Below are 1631 nucleotides of genomic sequence, written 5' to 3' on the forward strand. Positions count from 1 at the left end.
CAAAGATTTCACCTCCCTTTCATTTATTTCCACTTATGGGAAAAATATTTTGAAAAAGAGGGCTTTGAGGTCTAAAATAATTTTGGTCCAAAAAGTTTTGGCCCAAAAATAGGGTATAAGGTTGGGATTTAGAGCTCTCATTGCTAAAGAAATTGAACGTTTAAACAGTATAACTTTTATCATCGAGTGATCAATCAGTGGTGCCCAAGTCATAAGGGCGGTAAAAAATAGGGTGTCTACAGTATGGTGTCCATGCAAACACATCGAGATTGCCGAGTGAGAAGGAAACCAACTAACGTCTGTTAACTTCGTTCAAAGAAGTGCCAATCATGAAGAATTTGTCAGGGCCCCCATTGATTTCAATCTGATTAAGGTCTTCAGTTGCCTTCTCACTGGGGATTTTCCCAATGTCCTCAAGACTCTCTCGATCTAGTACTTCAATCGAGTTCACTTCTAGTTCCTTTGGCCTTTTTGCAACAACAATAAGATAGCATGCATGTGCCAATTTTTAAGAGCTTCAAATTTTCTCAATGCCATATTTAGTTGGAAAGTGGAGTAGTTGATGGTAGGTGCTTGGCACAGCTTGCATAGCATGCAACCAGGTCCTTCCCATGATGAGATTGTATGGTGACGGAAGTTTGACAACCAGAAATTCCACATTGACTGATTTGGTACCCACCTGTACTGGTAGTATGATCCTGTCCAAGGGATACTCAGGGTTGGCGTTGAAGCCAAACAATGGGTAATCGGCTGGTAATAGATCCGAATCAGTGAAGCCGAGTTTAACGAACATCTTATAATACATTATTTCTGAGGTGCTTCCCTGATTGATGAGAACATGCTCGACTGTGAATCGGTTCACGCGTAACTCGATGACGATGGGATCAACATAAGGGACAGTTAGTCCATCTAGGTCAGTGTCGTCAAAGCTGATCTTGCCAGTTTCATGGGGTCGTTTGGTTAGTGTGATCGGCTTGGATAGGCTAGGTTGTAACTGAATTGTATTTACTTGGGCTGACGACGGTAGGTTGTATATCATGTGAATTACATCGAGTGGAGGTGAATCAGGCTGTAAAGCTACTGTGTTCAGTGGATTGTTCTTTCGGACATGTTGCGCTAGCCAGCCGTCTTGTACTAATTCTTCCAGGCGGTCCTTCAGTGCATAACAGCTGTCAATGTAGTGGCCATGGTCCTTGTGATATTCGCACCGCCTATCCTTTCTGCTAGTGTCAAGGGGCCCCATCATCTTGGGCAACCACTTAAAGAATAAAAGATGCTGAATTTTGGGTAGGATCTTATGGATCGGCTCCGCCAATTCCGTATATTTCTTGTCCAAATGTCTGGTGTGCCTGCTATCCACTTGATACTATTCATCAAAACGGTGCAAACACTGCCCGCTTGATTAGCAAGAGTTAGGTCAGTTGTCTCGTTTAACCCAAGTCCTAGGTTCAAGGCTCCTTGGTGGCATGGCGCTGATTGGCTGAACCAGGCCAGACAAAGCCGATTTAGTGACTATGGGGGCCGAATATTAGGAGTCGTAAAGAGGCCGAATAAGTGGACCCGGAGAGTCAAAATATATACATCGCATTCGGCCCCGTCTTGCACATTTATATCCTGACCTATTCGGCCAA

The 1631-nt window shown here is 43.8% G+C and overlaps 1 protein-coding gene across 1 annotated transcript; it reads right to left on the reverse strand.

The window, feature by feature from the left end:
- Positions 1 to 292: 292 nt before the first annotated feature.
- LOC145802656 (uncharacterized) lies at positions 293 to 1243 on the reverse strand. Its single transcript, XM_082895417.1, has 2 exons — positions 600 to 1243; positions 293 to 467 (listed from the first exon to the last, which is right to left on the reverse strand). The coding sequence occupies exons 1-2, from the start codon at positions 1241 to 1243 to the stop codon at positions 293 to 295; spliced, it is 819 nt and encodes a 272-aa protein (XP_082751543.1).
- Positions 1244 to 1631: the final 388 nt, after the last annotated feature.

This window comes from Camellia sinensis, chromosome 11 (genome assembly GCF_055761805.1).
Source record: "Camellia sinensis isolate YWXY chromosome 11, ASM5576180v1, whole genome shotgun sequence".
In the NCBI taxonomy this organism is placed as follows: domain Eukaryota; kingdom Viridiplantae; phylum Streptophyta; class Magnoliopsida; order Ericales; family Theaceae; genus Camellia; species Camellia sinensis.

What these genes read in the sequence shown, in the direction of transcription:
- LOC145802656 (XM_082895417.1), bottom strand. Translation starts at nt 1,243, where the DNA reads ATGGGGCCCCTTGACACTAGCAGAAAGGATAGGCGGTGCGAATATCAC. An exon ending in CTCATCATGGGAAGGACCTG is followed by an intron (nt 468 to 599) that starts GTTGCATGCTAT and finishes TGTTGCAAAAAG; the next exon opens with GCCAAAGGAACTAGAAGTGA.